This window comes from Malania oleifera, chromosome 2 (assembly GCF_029873635.1).
Source record: "Malania oleifera isolate guangnan ecotype guangnan chromosome 2, ASM2987363v1, whole genome shotgun sequence".
Taxonomy (NCBI): Eukaryota; Viridiplantae; Streptophyta; class Magnoliopsida; order Santalales; family Ximeniaceae; genus Malania; species Malania oleifera.
In genome coordinates, this window is record NC_080418.1 from 147,727,342 (window position 1) to 147,743,034 (window position 15,693).

At 35.9% G+C, this 15,693-nt stretch overlaps 1 protein-coding gene across 7 annotated transcripts in view; it reads left to right on the forward strand.

The window, feature by feature from the left end:
• The window catches only part of LOC131148002 (callose synthase 9), a 194,605-nt gene that overhangs the window by 62,779 nt on the left and 116,133 nt on the right, over positions 1-15,693 (forward strand). For all 7 annotated transcript variants that reach the window (XM_058097727.1, XM_058097729.1, XM_058097730.1 and 4 more), the window contains 8 exons: positions 1,710-1,832; positions 2,269-2,371; positions 2,615-2,738; positions 2,894-3,083; positions 3,223-3,275; positions 7,889-7,946; positions 8,025-8,109; positions 12,432-12,481. In XM_058097727.1, coding sequence (XP_057953710.1) covers positions 1,710-1,832; positions 2,269-2,371; positions 2,615-2,738; positions 2,894-3,083; positions 3,223-3,275; positions 7,889-7,946; positions 8,025-8,109; positions 12,432-12,481 — 786 coding nt within the window. The remainder of the gene's footprint in view (positions 1-1,709; positions 1,833-2,268; positions 2,372-2,614; positions 2,739-2,893; positions 3,084-3,222; positions 3,276-7,888; positions 7,947-8,024; positions 8,110-12,431; positions 12,482-15,693) is intronic.

Below are 15,693 nucleotides of genomic sequence, written 5' to 3' on the forward strand. Positions count from 1 at the left end.
TTTAATAAGGCCCTTTTGGGGGAATGGCCTTGGAGATTCATGATTGAGAAAAATCTGCTCTGGAAGGATGTCATTGCTGTCAAGTATGGTCCCTATCATAATGGTTGGACCTCTACAGTTTCAATGGAAACTCATGGTGTGTTTGGAGTTATATTAGAGGAGGATGGGAAAATTTCTTCCCTCTCATCTATTTCCATGTGAGGAAAGGTGCTGATATTTTCTTTTGGCATGACATCTGGTGTGGTAACCCACAACTCAGATCTTCGTTCTCTTCCATTTTCAGATTTGCGAGCAACAAAGATGCCCTTATTGGCCAACACTTGGGAGTTCCCCAGTCAAGGGATTGTTTGAGATATTCCTTTGAATAGAAATTCTTTTGATTGGGAACTTGTTATTTTTACTGATTTTTTCAGCAGTTTCTATAAGTCTCATTGTCAGAATAGTTCCAATGAGCCCAAATGAGTTTTGAGGAAAGATGGAACTTGACTGTCAGCCCTTTCTACAAAGACCTTAGTTCACTGGCTGGGAGCAGCATTAGTGTCTCTTGGAAGCTGATTTTGAAAATGACAGCCCCTTCAAAGGTTGCTTTTTTCACATGATCTTGGAAAAATCCTTAGTAGAGATGATCTTCAGAAAAAAAGGTCTCCTTCTTGTCAATAAATGCTTTTTCTGCTTGAAGCAGGAAGAAACAGTTGATCATGTACTCCTGCATTGTTCTTGGACGAAGAAATTGTGGAACTTAGCCATCTCCATTGTAAATCAGAAATGGGTTACTGCAGCTACAGTGGGAGTGACTGTGGGCTTGTAAAGGGACCAGATCTATTAAGGAAGGAAGAAGATCTCTCTGCCTCATTTCCCTTGCTATTTTCTGAACGGTGTGGAGAGTAAGGAATAGAGTAAGGAATAGAAGAGCCTTTCAAGGAATTATCTCTTCTATTCATGCTGTCATGGACCATTGGATTAGTATGATCTCTAGTTGGCATTCCGGGCTAGTTGAAAGAACTGCTTTCTAATCTCTGATTTTCTAGATACTTTTCAGTAAGGGGTGTTTCTTTCTTGTTGTTTCTTTGTACTTGGGTGGCATCCTCTTGATGCCTCGTTTATATAATTTCTCTTTGCTGATAAAAAAAAAGCATCAAAATTGATTAGATATCAGGTGCATGCTCAGCGATCGTCCTGGGTTTCTCATAGTTTTTACCCTGGGATAAAGAAATTTTGTGTCCAGAATTCGCTGAATTTTTGTTGAGTCCTAAAGGAATGTTATAATTTTTATTTGTTTTGAACTTTTAATATGTTTATCGTTTTGCAGTAATTGTACATTGTGGACTGTATTCTTGTTATATAAGGATTTTATTTGCAAATCTATACTTCTAAATCTGGCGCTACTAAGTACTAACTATTTCCAATGTTCAACATTTTACTACTAATTTCAATACTTTTTAAAATCAAAGTTGAATTTTCTGTTCAAACGTCGTTATTTTTGAAGCCTTAAATTCATAATTGATACTGAAATTTAAAATCTTGTTCATCAACATACATTAAAAATAATTATTAGAAGTTTAGTTTAGTTCTGTCATGTTTTCTTGCTATATTGTGTGAATAAATCTTCATTTTTCTGATTGTTGCTGTAGTAATTTTCTAATCATATCTGCTAGTACTTGAGCCTGCTTCATGTTGGTTTGCTTTCCCTGTTTGCTTTTGCATTTCAGAATGTGCTTAAATCTGGAGGAAGTAAACGTCAGGGGAAAACATCATTCGTTGAGCACCGAACATTTCTTCATCTTTACCATAGTTTCCATCGCCTGTGGATATTTCTCTTTTTGATGCTTCAGGTTTGCAAGTTCTCTGTAGAAGGCTTATTCAATCTACATTTGGTATTTTTTCATTCAATTGGTTATAAAATTATTTCCTTGTTTCATATAGCTCCTCTCTTGTTTCTGTCAAGTTTCCAAACTAGAACATTTTTTTATGATTTTTGTTTTCACTTATAACTTTATTTTGCTTTTTGTCCTCCCTTATTGGCTTTGTAACAAGTGTTTTTTTTTTCTAACCCATGAACCTTCCTCTCACTTGAGGCCATGCTTTAGAGTTTACAGATCATGTGATTTTGGCCTCTGCTCTCCATATGTATGCACACATACACACTATGAAATCTGCATCCTGGATTCCCTCTCCAGTGTTTCTTAGTGCTAGTGTCAGAATCATTGTTGATATCTGATTTTTTAAAATAATCTTATTCCTTACTAATCTTGTTTCTTTTATTCCTAGGGGCTAACAATAATTGCATTCAATGATGGACGAGTGAACTCAAAGACTATACGAGAAGTTCTTAGTGTTGGCCCGACATTTGTTGTGATGAAGCTTTTTGAGAGTAGGTTCCTATACATTGTAAACTTATCATGCTTGAATTTTCTTTTTACCTTTTTTGCATTTATGTTTGTGAATACTTCTTTTAACCTTGAATTTGTCTTGCGTATGTTCCTTTATATTTTTATTTGCCAATGCTTCTTTTGACCTTAAATTGTTTTGATTGTGGGTAATAATGTTTTGGCTGTCTATAATAACTGTTGAGTTTTATTTGCTGATTAGCTGCTGCTCTCCTCATCTGATTTAGGTGTGTTGGACATTCTTATGATGTATGGTGCTTATTCTACAACGCGGAGTTTGGCAGTTTCTCGAATTATTCTTCGCTTTCTTTGGTTTAGCATTGCTTCAGTTTTCATATCCATTCTTTATGTGTATGTCTGCTGTTAAATTTCTTTATTTTCTTCCATAACTTCATGATGCTGTTAAAGTGTTAATGCTTTCATTTTGCCTGTTTCTGCCCTTGTGTTTTTCACTGTTGTAATACGCAGGTTACACATTTGTTTGTCTATCTGTGCTGTTATTGCAGGAAAGCTCTACAAGAGCAGAGTAAACCAAATGCAAATTCTGTTTTATACAAAATGTATGTCATTGTTCTTGGCATTTATGCCGGTGTTCAAGTTTTTCTTAGTTTCCTCATGCGAATACCGGCCTGCCACCATCTGTCAAATCCATGTGATAGCTGGGCATTAATTCGCTTCATCAAGTGGATGCACAAGGTTTATACTTGCCTATTTTAGTTGCAGTTTTTTATCTGCTTGGTTTTTTGTTTTTTTATTTTTTCACTTTTATGTTTAATAGATTGTTTTATGTTGACTGGTTTATTCATTGTGCTGTGTCTTCATGTTAATTTTATAGGAACACTATTATGTTGGACGTGGCATGTATGAGCGGACTGTTGATTTTATCAAGTAATGTCTATTTCCTGTTTTATTTGCTTTTATCCTGTTGAAGAAAACATTCAGGTTCCTTTTTTAGTTCATTGCATTAATTCATACGTCTTGTTCATTTAAAGCTGTGTTTATAACTCCTCAGAATTTATTAGCTTGTGTTCTGGTGCTCTTTTAATTCTTTTAATTGGGTATTTGTTGCAAATGCGAATTCTGAAATTTCTTATTGTGCCACTGTCAAATGCTTTGGACGGTGGTATGTTAAAGAGAGAGAAAGTGTGTGCAGGGAGGTGGGGCCTTCTTCTTACTTTCTCACTCTGTCAAATGTTTGAATGATAAGGAGCCCTAGAAAGGGGTAGGCATAAAGGGAGGTGGGTGAGACACCTCAATACATCTCCCTTGTTGCATGAGATCTAGCAATAATACAGGGATTCTGAAGTGAAAATACACATCCTTGTGTTAGTGCAGCAAATTGCAAGGAGTGTCCTGCAATAGGGCTATGCTATTTTTCTGTTGATTATTGTGAAAGGATCTATTCTCATGCTTCTATGTGAAATTGAAGATTAATGACTAAAAATGCATCTGTTCGAAAGCATCATCTAAAGTTTGGTTCCTTACTGTGGTCATTTGATCATTTGGAAAGATAAGAGTCATCAAAGGAGCAATATTCTCTGAAAGGTCTCTACAGAATATTATGTTGAAACTGTTGCTTTTTAAACCACAGATATGGGATTAGGTCTATAAAGCCTGTGGTCCTGTGTTTATTCAACCTTTTTGCTTTTTCACTCAAAAGTGACCTAATGTCTGCGATGCGTCTGTCTAATAAGTGGTCCAATGCTGTAGTGAAGGGAATGAAGGTTAACTGTGATTGTTAGCTCTTTAGATTTCTTGGTTTTGGGGCATTCTCTTTTCACCAAGGCTTAGTAGTTATTGCGGGTGTGTAACATATGAGCATGGACTTGTAGATTAGTATTTTGTTTGAGATTTTTCTGTTTTGGTTATATATCTAGGCTGTTTAAATGGATGGAAATGTGTTGAATTTTAATAGGCACTGAAGTTGAAGGATTTATTGATTCCCATATGATTTTTTTTCCCTACCGAGAATTCAAGAGTCTTTAACCCGAAGCTTTTTCTTTGGGCAAAGTTTTTGGATGTGTGAATCGGTGATTGTTTTGTATACTTCTGTGATTTATTTTCTTTGGGATATCTCACCCTTCATGCCCTTTGATTCTTATTTTTATTTTTATTAAAAAAATCTGTAGAGTTCATACTATTATTTATTATGCTGTTGATTGGGCCTCTCTAGTATCAACAGTTCATGTATACTAGTTTTTTCTATTTCTTGTTGACTTGAACCTAACCTGTTTTGTTTCAGACTGAAATTGTCTTCAATTTTTTGTTATAATTATAATACACATTGCCTTGTGCTCAACCTTTCTTTTGATCCATCTGGTGGTCCATTTGGCCAAGGCTGCATGCATTCCTTCCAGGCGTATTTGTTCACAAAAGAAATCCTGTATTCCTTCCCAAGTTTCGAAGCTGATTCCTTTAACATAGGATTTCCCTGAACCTAACACTTGAGACATGAATTCTCTCATGTGTTTTGTTGAATTATTTGATGTATTTATTTTTGAACTTGAGATGCTTTTGTAATAGTTTGATTTAAGTTTAAATCTTAGTTGTTGATTTTATGTCAGTGTAGCTTGAGCTGTGCAGCTTTGTAAACTGCCTTATTCTTTCGTTTGTAACGCTTTTCTTCCTTTGGTGGATCTGTAGTCCTGTACTGATATTTTGTGCTTTTCTCTCTTCTAATCATGTCAGTGCAGAAGATATGCTGTTCTAGATTTAGTTATTGCTGATTTGTTCATTTGCTTGAAAATGTATGCTTTTGTTGGTCGATTGGTGGTTCTTTGCGCTCACTGTCTGTGATAGGCCATATACTGTTGTAATCCTCCTCTTAGAGCCTGGCTTTTTGTGGCACTTTTCTTTATGGTACGGAGGGGCTGTGTATTCACTTCATTGATTTCTTCTTCGGATGTCGTGTGCTTTGCTCACTGCATGGTTTGATACTAGTGTTGTCAATAACTGCCTCCTTCATTTTGGCTGCCAGTTCCATCCCATATCTTTCTTTTTCTGTCTAAAATTAATTTATATTCTTATTTTCACCTCCCCTGTTTTATGATATATTTGGATAATGAGAAAAGCCATTTGCATTCACTTCTTCCTATTAGCCTGACAGGCTAGCTTTTTCTAAATTTTTCTTGTTTTGAAGTTCATAGAACCTTACTTTTGTTTATTGTTAGTTACCCACTTTACCTAAAATCTTAAGCTGGTAGGTTGTGGGCCAACATTGTTGCTCGTGCAGCCTGACAACATGTGGAGAGAAACAACCAATAAACACAACCGTTATAGGAAATAAGTTAATTCTTTATAACAAATAATAAACGTGGGCAGCAAGGCTAAAACCCAGGATGTCTTTGCGACTTGGTTATGATACCACATTGGATTACCACCTCTCCGAAAAGCTTAACCTATTAGGTTGTGGGCCAACAATGTATATCAGGCCTTAACAATTACAAATATAGTCAGCGTGGTTAATAGGGTCTTAAATTTCCATTCCGACTAAAATTTTGGAGCTTCAAAAGTGCAGAAATTTGGATTTCAATTTGAAAAACCGACAGACGTTATAGTGAAGCATGGAATTCTTTTATTTGTTTATTTATATATTTGATAACAAAAGAAGATATTTAAGAAATATGTGCATTGTCCTCCAACCATAATCCCTACAACACTGCAAAAATGCTGCATTACCATAGTGCAGCCCTCTCATTCATCTTCCATACCCCTGAAAAGAAGTAGACAATAATTCCTTTACTGATGCCGGCCAAAGCCAAGATTCTCCCATCACACCAAATAAAATTTTCCAGATTCTCCAAGCAATTCTTCTTTCTTTAGGTGATCATAATTCTTCTTTTTTTGAATATTTATGCCTCCTTCGTATTTTTGAATTTTTTGAGTGGGTTTATGGCTTAAAATTAATTTGGGGAAGTGTTGTATTGCTGCTATTCATTTGACTCCTGGTTGGGTTAGGGAGTTGGCTTTTGTTTGTGGGTTGTCATATTTTGGATTGGTCCTTGTCTTATTTAGGGGTCCATTTGAGTGGTAATCCTAGGTCAGTTAAGTTTTGGGATCCTGTAGTGGAGAGGGTGTCCAAGCACTTAGATGGTTGGAAAGGTGCATTATTTTTGCTTATGGGGTTGCATTACACTTGTTCAGTCCTGTCTTGTTAGTATCCCTTTGTATTATTTGTCTATTTTTGGCAGTTCCCTTAGAAGATTCACCCCTTTGGCAAAGTGTCATTAAAAGTAAGTTTGGATTGAATGTGAATGGTTTTCGTATTCATTTTTTGAAAGATCGGGGAATGATGTTTTGTCCACATCTTTTCCTTGTCTTTACTGTTTGGATTCAGGAGAGAATAGTGCTAGTTCTTCTCTTGTTTGTTACTTTGGTTGGTACTCTACTTTTGTAGAATTATCACTTTCGAAAGTCTCTCAACATAGGGAAGCAGATTAGCTTTCTTTTTTAATTGCTGATGTTGAATAATTGTTTTTTTTTTTTCCTTTGGGTGCAATTAGTTGTTGTTGGTCCTTGGATTCTTTGGGGGTTTATTCTTGTGTACCTTTTGCGATTTTTTGACCTAATGTAGTTTTTTTTTTTCTGCTATACAGAAAAAATCTAGAGGGCCAATGTTTCCCCAGAAGTTTAAGGCTTTTATTTGGTTGGTTGTGTAACAGAATCAACACCAATAACTCACTGCAGAGTAGGAGACCTTTGAATGCAGTTTCTCCAAATGTTTGTGTTCTTTGGTTTAACAATTCAAAAGCAGCGTCTCATTTCTTTTTTCACTCTGATTTTGCCTCAAAATTGTTGAAGCTTATTTGGTTCATTGGAAGAGAGTAGGGTTTTTTTGGATACAATGGAGAAATATTTGGCAGTTTCATTTTCTGATTATGGCAGGGGAAAGGATTTGGTAGCATTTTGGAGATGTGCTTATTTTGGAGTTCTGTGGGGTTTATGCTTGGAACATAACTCTTGTATTTCTTTTGGGAAGCTGAATATTTTTTTTGTTATGGGAAAAGGTCCATTATCGGGCTTAACTTTGGTATGTTGGTTCTGGGTGCTTTAAAGGAGTGAGCTTCTTATTCTCCTTTATGTACATTCCTGATTCTTCAATGAAATCTTTTTGTTTTGCTACAAAAAAAATTATGTTTGATATCCTTACTAAGTAACTGTGGTAGGCTGAAATGTAGGGTGAAAATTCATTATAGACTTAGACAAGGTTGGGCATGTTTAAAAACACAGCACAACCATTTTGCCCACTTCCCATGAACATTTGTGGCATCCATTACTTGTACCTTTTGCAACAAATGTTATGTTAATGCCATGCTACCACTATTGCTATATAAAATCATGCTTCTATGAATTTGCAGTTAACCACCAGCGTGAGTATACACTTACTTTGAAGTTTGAACCTATTCACTGCTAACATGGGCTGTTTTTATATTTATATTTTCCTGCATCTAGCCGTCTACTGTCCTTTATGCAGATGTTTTTCTGACCTCTTTAAATTGCAGGTACATGCTTTTTTGGCTTGTTGTGTTGGGCTGCAAATTTGCTTTTGCATATTTTCTCCAGGAAAGTGATATCCATTGTGGTTATTTGATCGATGTTGATTAGTTGGTCTTTTAACTTGTTCTTGATTGGTTTATGCAGATCAAGCCGCTGGTGGAGCCAACTCAGATAATAGTGCAGATGCGTGATTTACAGTATTCATGGCATGACTTAGTGTCCAGAAGTAAGCAACGGTTCTGTTTTCTGATGTGTTGTGCAACATGCGTACTTGTTTTGTGTGGCTCAAAAAAATATAGAAGCCTTGTTAGCACGTTTTTGCTTTATGTTGAGTGTGGAAAATAGGACTGTAATTGGTTGACAACTGAACCGAACCACTTGGTTTTGAAAAACTATATACTGAAACCGAACTGTAAACTATAGGTTAATAGAATGACCAAACCGCTAGTTTTCTGGTTTGGTTTGGTTTATTTCAGTTTTAAAGTTTTGAACTAACAGGAAAAAAATTATTAAGTGTTCAAGGCTTTGGATGGGCTGAACCCAAGTTTCCATATCGTAAGTGGGCTGATTCTTCTATTTGTAAGCCCAGTTCATGAGTAGGGTGAGGAAGGAGGATGTAATTGGTCTTATAGGAAGGGAAATCTAATCCCTTTCCAATTCCAGCCAATATGGCTTTGGGAATACTGTGCATGCAATTGCATTCAGCAGGCACCAGGCAGGCAGACGGGCAGCGCTTCTTCTCTGATGTGGTCCCTTGGAGTGTGGAGGCCAGAGGGGCAATTCCCTTTTGTCCCACATCAATAACTTAAGGATGGGGGAGCCTCCCTACTTGTATAAAATGCTACCTCCCATGTTAATAACCTCATATATTTTCAGTTATAAAATAAATTTATTTTCCCTACAACGGAATAGAGTATTTTATTGTTATTAAAATGATTAAAAAGTTATGAATATGATTATACTATTTTAACATTAATCTTATATAAAATATAACATACGTAATTTATTTAATCGGTTTTTGGTTTTCTGGTTCAGTTTTGGCTTGAAACTGAAACCAAAGCCGAAACTGATTATGAATTTTTGTATTTTTGAAAGCTGAAACTGAAACTGAGAACCGAAAAACCAAACTGGAACATGTTCTGGTTGGTTTTGGTCCAGTTTTTGGTATTTCGGTAAAATTTGTACATCCCTAGCGGAAAATTCTATTCTTAGCATGGATGTTTCTTTCTTCTTTTTTGTGTTCTTCAAGTAATTGTTTTTTTTCTATTTTCTGGTTCTAGGTGTGAACTGTTGAGGACATTGGTATGTGCTGAACGTAGAAATTCTGTACTTCTATATATTTATTGGAAGAAAAATATATCCAAAAAGCAAACGTTGCTGAGATGAGAAGCTAAAATGGATGAGCGGTATAGCGTTAAAAGATAAATTAAGGAATGAACATATTTTCCGTAAGTTAGGCGTATCTCCTGTAGAATATAAGATAAGGGAGGGACTGCTTAGATGGTTTGGGCACCTACAACATAGGCCAAGTAGTGCGCCTCTGAGGAACGGTGAAGTAGTTACTATGAGTGGCAGTAGAAGGGCAGAGGTGGACCTATAAAATCTTGGAATGAGACAGTAAGGATTTAATAGCCTTGAATTTGTTGAAGGAAATTGCCCATGATTGTATAAGTTGGCAGAAATGAATTAATGTAGCCCACTCTACCTTGCGGGACTTAAGGCTTGGTTTGCTGTTGTAGTTATATTCTGGAAGTAGTTATGAAATTGGAAGTTTTGATATGTATTTTTTAAAATATACCCTTACTTCTAGATGGGTCAATCTTGCCCTTCAGATCTTTATGATATTGTTTTATACTTCTCTTATATTTTTTCCCACAAAACTTAGAGAAAATGGATTGGGTGAATACGTTCTCATTGTGCAAGAGCTTTCATTAACGTTGTTTCCAGATTTTTAATCAAATGACTGTTTTGCCCAATATATTGTCATTATACTTACTTTGTCCATGGGAGGTTTAAGAGTAAGGATCAAAATAAAAAGAGGGTGTGGGATTTGCTCCCTTTTCTTTCTTTCGGTGCACATGGACGTAAAGCGACAAGAGGGCCGTTTGAGGGGCAAATAGCTTTTCATGCAGAATTTGAAAGGTTTTTGCTAATTCTGTTGTTCTTGTTGTTTTTTCGTTTTTATTTTTATTTTTATTTTTTTGGTGATTTATGGAAAAGTTTCATAGGCTGCACTTCATCAACTGAGTTTTTTAATTCTTCATCATTTTGTTTTCTATATTTTCATGCTTTGATCAGCTGCCTCTTAGTGCCCTTTATTTCACTATCATTGGGTCCACTTTGTTGACCGAGGACAGAAAACATTTTGTTCATCATTGCCCTTTCGTGGATATTTTTTTTGGCTCTTTTGAGCATGGGGTAATTTCTATTGTGTGATGAATTTGTTGATGTCCCATGGTAAATTGTGCCAATCATATAAAGAAGTCATGAATGACACATTTTTCTATGGAATAAATGACATGATGTTATTCCATGTTGGCAACCCTTCTCTGAACTATACAAGGAGAAAACTATTCCTTGAATTTCCCAAATCCTAAGCTTTTGTAGATGGCATTTAATGAGTGAAACTCTTAGGATAGTTTAATTAGATCTCACTATTCAATAAGGAAATTTAAACCTGGAGACAAATTCTCACTATAATCAAGTTTGCTTGGTTCATGGGCTGATCTAGTAATTGTGTAGTGGGAGGCCTTTGTATATAATATTTTGAGAGTGCTAAGTATTGTTTTTTTTTTTTTAAAAGAATGTTTAATCAGTGTATGTTAAACTTTGTTACGTCAGATTTTCTTTTTTTTTTTTTTATTTTGGTTGAAGGAGGGGGGGGGGGGGAATATAATTCTTGGCCACCCTTGGATATGTCCATGCCCTACCATGTATGGCATTGAAAACTGTTCAATACCACCCTATTGGTGAGTGACTGATGTTTTCATCCCAAACTATTTTGTTACTCTGTGCCATTTATTGTTATGTTCTGTGCAACTTCTACATTGACATTGGTTATTGTAATATCTACATATTGTACATGTATAGAGGCATGCCCGTGCTCACACATATAGAATTGGTTATAAATTATTTCTGTTGGGACTTAATGTTTGGAATAGGTTTTAAATTTTTTGTTTCCCCAGTAATCTGTCTTCCATTACCCTTTTCTCGTTTGTTTGGAAATATTGGAGCAGTTCTAGCAATTGTGTAACTTAATGACCTGAACTTTATATATATATGTAACCTTTGATAGAGGCTTGATGCTGATCAAAATCAAATATTTTTGTTTTAGAATTTGGTTATGGTATTTCCATTGGTGCTGTGGTCTTCATGATCTGCATTCCATTGCTCTTTACTCATTTGGTTCGAAACATTGGAACTGTTCTCTTGGTCGTGTAACGTAGTGATCTGAACTTTAGGAAAACATGGATTTGTGGAGTTTTCATGTGGATCTTAAGTTTTTAAGGTTTTGAAACAGTTGGAACTGTGTGGAGCTATGGATAGTTGAAATGCTGTAAGTTGTAAAAATGGAAATGTTTGTGGACTTACAGAACAGTTATGTAAGAATGTTTTTAGAACATAAGGAGGTCATCTTTGTAAGGTGCTCTTAATTGAGACACAGTAGGGTCCTGGAAAACCATGGAGTGAGAAATTTGAGTCTCTATGTCACTCCAAGCTCCAGTTTCTTAAGTATTTTTCCAATATTTTTTGGCAGTTCATTTGATAAATGTTTTAGTTTTCTATTTTATTTTAAGTATACAGGTGAAGTGAAGTGAAGTTGTATGGAGCTAGAACGCCTTATGACTTTTCTCTTTTGAAATTATATTGCCTTTGTATTATAGTTGGGAGCGTGATGCATGCAGGAGTTGCTTGATAATCTTTACTTTAACCAAAATTTTCTTTTGGGGGTGATTCTTTGCACGTTGGTAAGGTTGCTTGATTGTCTTGGGTATCATGGGTTCAAGCAAAGTGTCTCATGTGCAGGTAAAGTTGAGTACATCAGTGTACCATTCTGAGGCGCCTAATTTATTTTATGACTCTTGAAGAGTGGTACAGTAATTGGGTTGCATAATGAGATTTGTTTTAACTTTCTTTTTTTTGGGTCATTTTCTTACCTTTCAATGTGAAGATTAATCTAATTTGTTTGTAGCGCCATTGACAGTGCGCTTTGATTAAAGGGTATTACTGCTTACTGAACTACTGATAATTTTGTCTACTGGCCATTTTATTATTATTATTATTATTTTGTTTATTGCAATATAGTGTTTTCCTTAAGTACTGATGCTAATTTTTTATTTAATTGAAAAGCGCATCATTCTCAAGGCTTATTTTATTTTAGTTTTAGATTTTTTTTGGACTGAGCGATGTGACTTTTTCTTTTATTTGTCGTTCTACAATTTATATTTAGCTGCTTTTTCCTCCCCCTCTTCTTCTAAAGAGATTGTAATGTTTATACTGTCCTTGGTTGGTACTTTAAGCGTTTTATTTCTCTGCTTGTCGCTGCAGATAACCATAATGCTCTGACTGTTGCCAGCTTATGGGGGCCAGTGGTTGCTGTAAGTAGGAATTCTTGAAATAAATTTTGTCATTCTTGCATTTCTTTCTTCTTTGCATGACGCTAGTTTTGTAATATTTTGCTGCCTGGAACTAGGTTTTATGTTTTCTATGGATACGTGGCCCTGTTGTGCATTCGTTTTGTACTACATTTGACTTTTTGAGCACTTTGAGGCACAATTGGAGTGTATTTTGTATAATTTTTTGTATTTGAGAGCTAAGGTTGCTTTCAAGGGTAAGACTTTTGTTTCATTGGCTGTCCTCAGTGGAGTTGGTTAACAACAATCTACCATGTTAGGAAGCTCCATATGGCTTTATCTTCTGACATTTGTGTGATGTGTTTTGGTAGTGATGAGTTGCGTTTTCACCCTTTTTGTTTCTGTTTTCTTTTTCTTGTGGCTTGGAGTTTGTGGAACAAGTGTTCATTTTTATTTATTTATTTATTTTTTTGGGTTGAAAGTTGTGTGCAAGTCTTTTTTATTTTTTTGGTGACCTATTTTGGAGATTTTGGTAGGCAAAAGCATGCAAGCATCTTGTGGATTTCTGCTGTCCAAGCGGTTGTTCCGGCCATTTGATTATAAAGGAATGTTCACGTTTTAGCAGTTGTTGTATGCATTTATAGTTGTTTGAGAGAGGATTGTTTTTCTTGCTTCTTTGTTTGTGTTTCTGAGCTTCTATGAGATTGTGTGTACATCATTTTTTTTTTTTTCTGTTTTTCCTTTTATTTTCTTTTCCATTTTTCATCTATGGGGATGTCTTATCCTCGTCCTTCTCATTCTTTTCTTTCCTTGCTATATATTTTTTTTCCCTGTGTTAAAACTTGATATACATTGTTGGTCCACAACCTAATAGCTTAAGCTTTTAGGTAAAGTGGTAATCTAACATGGTATCAGAGGTGGTTACTAGAAACTCCTGGGTTCTAGTCTTGTTTCTCGCATTTATTGTGTGGTATTTAAAAAAAATTGTATTCCCTATAATGGGTGATATTATCGTGTCTTTATCTCTCCACGTGCTGTCGGGTTGCATGTGTGGGGGAGTGTTAAAGCTTGATATACATTATTGGACCACAACCTAACAGCTTAACCTTTTAGGTAAAGTGGTAATCTAATACTATGAAACAATTCCCACCCCCGCGGCACCCCCCCCCCCCCCCCCAAAAAAAAACACTAAATGGTAGAATGCAGTGTTCATGTTACATTGTACCATTGTTCTCACGATGCATTTGGAAGAAGACCAAAAGGTCATGTATATTGATGAAGAAAATAATCTTGGATTCTAGATCAAATAAAAAGCGTCTGAAAATATGCCAAAACTAATGAGAAGGATGATGTGGTCTGAGTAAGACTTGCTTTAACTTTGTAGAAGATAATTCTTCATCTTTATATGCATTTTATTACTCTACTTCCAAATGAACTATACTGATAAATTATGCCATCTTTCAAATGCTTTTACTCTCTGAATTATCTCATTTGAACCACCAATTTTTAATGGGAAGCATCATGGCATTTCACATCATGCCAGAGATATTCACATTGGAAAGGGCCCTACCAGGGTTCCCTTGCAATGCAGGTGACGCTCCAATACATCTCTACATTTAGACTTGAGGCATCATTTTGGAGGGAAACCTAACTCTCCTCTCCTGTACTCATAAAACTTTTTGTTTTACGACATTTGTTTCTAGCTGCCATTTAGGTGGAAAGAGCAACCTTAAGAGGGAGCACAGGAACACTGTTGACACTCAGTAGGTTGTGTGGGAGTGGGGGCATAGTAGTCGAAGGCATAAGGTGCACTGAGGCGTGAGGCGAAGGTGGCTCACGAAGGTGAGGCGCGCAATTATTGAAATTGTGTACAATGCCTATTTGATGGGGAATTGATCTATGAACACTTAAGCAGTAATATTAGAATTTAAAATGCCAAAATATTCAATACCAAAACATAAACGCATATAAATTATGGCTACCAAGTACCAAGGTCCAAGTGAAACAAGCATAGTTCAACATAAGCAATTAAGCATGCGTGAGTTCAAGCTTCAAACTATGAAGGAAATAAAATGGCCAAGCCCAATGCCCAAAAGCATCAACATAGTTCAATATCAAAGAAAATGGTACAATAAAAGATTTGAAAGTTTTAAATCTAAAAATCCTTCTCATTCATCATCAACTAAGTGTGCCAAGATATCATCATCTTCCTCTTTATCATCAGAATTTTTTTCTCCAACATCTTCTTCCTCTTTTGTCTCCTTTGCGCTACCCACTTGGATCTTATCCTCGTTTACCAGTTCCAACACTGTAGTCCAGCCCCTAGCAGTGCTAGATGAAGCTCTTCCTCTAGAAGATGATGACACATTTGCACTTATTCTTGATCTAGTGTGATCTAGGGGTTCATTTTCTTGAGCAGCTTTGGCAACAGAACCCCATGTCAAAAGATCATCTTCAAACACAACTACACAAGTTCATCGTCCTTATCATAATTGCCCATCCATCCTACCATTCAACCACTCATTACTATCATCAATGTCCTTTAGAAGGATGAGATCAGTGGTGTCATGCTTGTTGTTTCGGCGCCTCAAAATTTGATTATGTTTCACAAGTACCAAATCATTCAAGCATTGCTGGGCTAGCCTACTTCTGCTTTTGCTATGAAGCTGCAAGAAGTTTAAAGTAATATAGTAAATAATGATTCTTAAAAGTAGTAGACTTGTAGTACATGTTCTTTAAGCCACGATCCTATTGACTTTTATGTTGGAATATGCTCCCATTTCTTTTGCAGTCGGTAGCACTACATATGAGACTAAGGATTTTCACAGCAAACTTTTGCAAGTTTGGAGCCGATGATTCTAGTGATATCCACCAGTGTGCTGTTATTAAATAAATTTCAAATGAATGCCTACTAGCTAACTAGCAAAAAATAATTTTAGATAGAAAGAGGTAGTAAAAATGCCACTTTACCTGGTGCTTTTGTCTTGCTTTGTCTCACTGCCAAATCAATTCCAAAGAGGCCACTAGCACTAGTGTAATTTTCCAACTCATTTGAAACTTTATCTTGCAATCAAAGTTGGCACCAACCTTGTAATGCATCTCTACATACCTGTCATGATTTCTTCATCTTGCAAAATGTGGGGGAATGAATAGTAAAATTCTAGGTTCAAGTAGTGTGCAGCTGCATGCAAAGGTTGATAGAGTTGGCATTCTCACCTGATGTCAATAATTTTAAG